General features: G+C 68.5%; 1 protein-coding gene across 1 annotated transcript in view; it reads left to right on the top strand.

Annotated features, from left to right (window-relative positions):
* LOC104624428 (T-cell activation Rho GTPase-activating protein-like) overlaps positions 1 to 1,182 on the top strand; it is a gene marked incomplete at both ends in the record, with an annotated part of 3,345 nt that extends 2,163 nt beyond the window's left edge. Inside the window, 4 exons of the mRNA XM_010291792.1 lie at positions 140 to 324; positions 515 to 667; positions 744 to 853; positions 1,024 to 1,182. Coding sequence (XP_010290094.1) covers positions 140 to 324; positions 515 to 667; positions 744 to 853; positions 1,024 to 1,182 — 607 coding nt within the window. The remainder of the gene's footprint in view (positions 1 to 139; positions 325 to 514; positions 668 to 743; positions 854 to 1,023) is intronic.
* Between the last annotated feature and the right edge of the window lie 18 nt (positions 1,183 to 1,200).

Here is a 1,200-nt window from a genome sequence, read left to right as displayed (position 1 = left end):
TCCCCCCCGCCACCCCTGCCGCACCGCTCATCACCGCGCTGCAGGCAGGGCAGGGCAGGGCAGGGCAGGGCAGGGCAGGCTCTGGGAGCACTGGCCTGGTGGTGTCCCCTGACGGCTCTTGCTCTGGTTTCCTTTGCAGGAGAAGGGAGCAGCAGCAGCAGGAGGAGGAGGAGGAGGGGGCTGCCCTGGCCCTTTGCTGTGCGGCGGAGCCGGGCCGTTGCCCAGGCGCCAGGGCAGGCGGGCTCCGGCTGCAGCAGGGCGCTCTTTGGGCAGCCCCTGACAGCCCTCTGCGGGGAGGACGGCACGCTGCCCCAGCCCATCCAGGTGAGCCAGCCTGGGCAAGGGGTCCCCAGCCCTCCCCCAGGTGCTCCAGAGAGGCGGTTCGTGTCTCCGGGGACAGGGGATTGGGCTCTTCACCCCAGCACGGAGCCAGGGGGTGCTGGGGCAGTGCTCTGGCCAGCGCTGTTGGAAGGCAGCTCTCAGCCAAGCAACCGTCCTCCCGCCTCTGGTGCAGGAGCTGCTGGCTGTCCTGCAGCGGGAAGGGCCGTCGACGGAGGGGATATTCCACCAAGCTGCCAGCGGGACAGCGCTTCGGGAGCTGCGGGAGGCCCTGGACCACGGCGCGGACGTCGACATGGGAAGCCAGCCTGCGCTGCTGCTGGCCGGCGTCTTGAAGGGGAGGGCTGCGGCCCTTGGCTGGCCTGGGCTGTTGCAAGGCTCAGCTGGAGCCCTTGGCGTTGCAGAACTTCTTGCGAAGCATCCCCAGCAAGCTCCTCGTGAACGACCTCTACGAGGACTGGATGGCAGCCATGCAGAAGGCCAGCAAGGAGGAGAAGGCGGAAGCGCTGAAAGCGTAAGCGTGGGCAGAAGCCTGCCTGCCTGTTGAGCAGGAGCCCCGGCCGCTGGCTGGGAGCCCCTGGAAGGCTGCGCCACGCAGCCGCTGGCTCCCAGCCGCCTTGGGCAAGGCTGGGGACGGCTGTGGGCAACATCTGCTTTATTTCCCTTGTGTGCCCGTTCCCTCAGGGTGGCCGAGAAGTTGCCTGCGGCCAATCTGCTCCTCCTGAAGCGGCTGCTGTGCCTCCTGCAGCACATCGGCCACAACGCCGCCAGCAACAGGATGAGCTGCAGCAACCTGGCCATCTGCGTCGGGCCTAACCTGCTGAGCCCGCCCAACGAGGAGCTGCTCCCACTGGAGGCCAT

Source organism: Phaethon lepturus, unplaced genomic scaffold (genome assembly GCF_000687285.1).
Source record: "Phaethon lepturus isolate BGI_N335 unplaced genomic scaffold, ASM68728v1 scaffold18287, whole genome shotgun sequence".
NCBI lineage: Eukaryota > Metazoa > Chordata > Aves > Phaethontiformes > Phaethontidae > Phaethon > Phaethon lepturus.
This window is presented reverse-complemented; position numbering and strand designations above follow the sequence as displayed.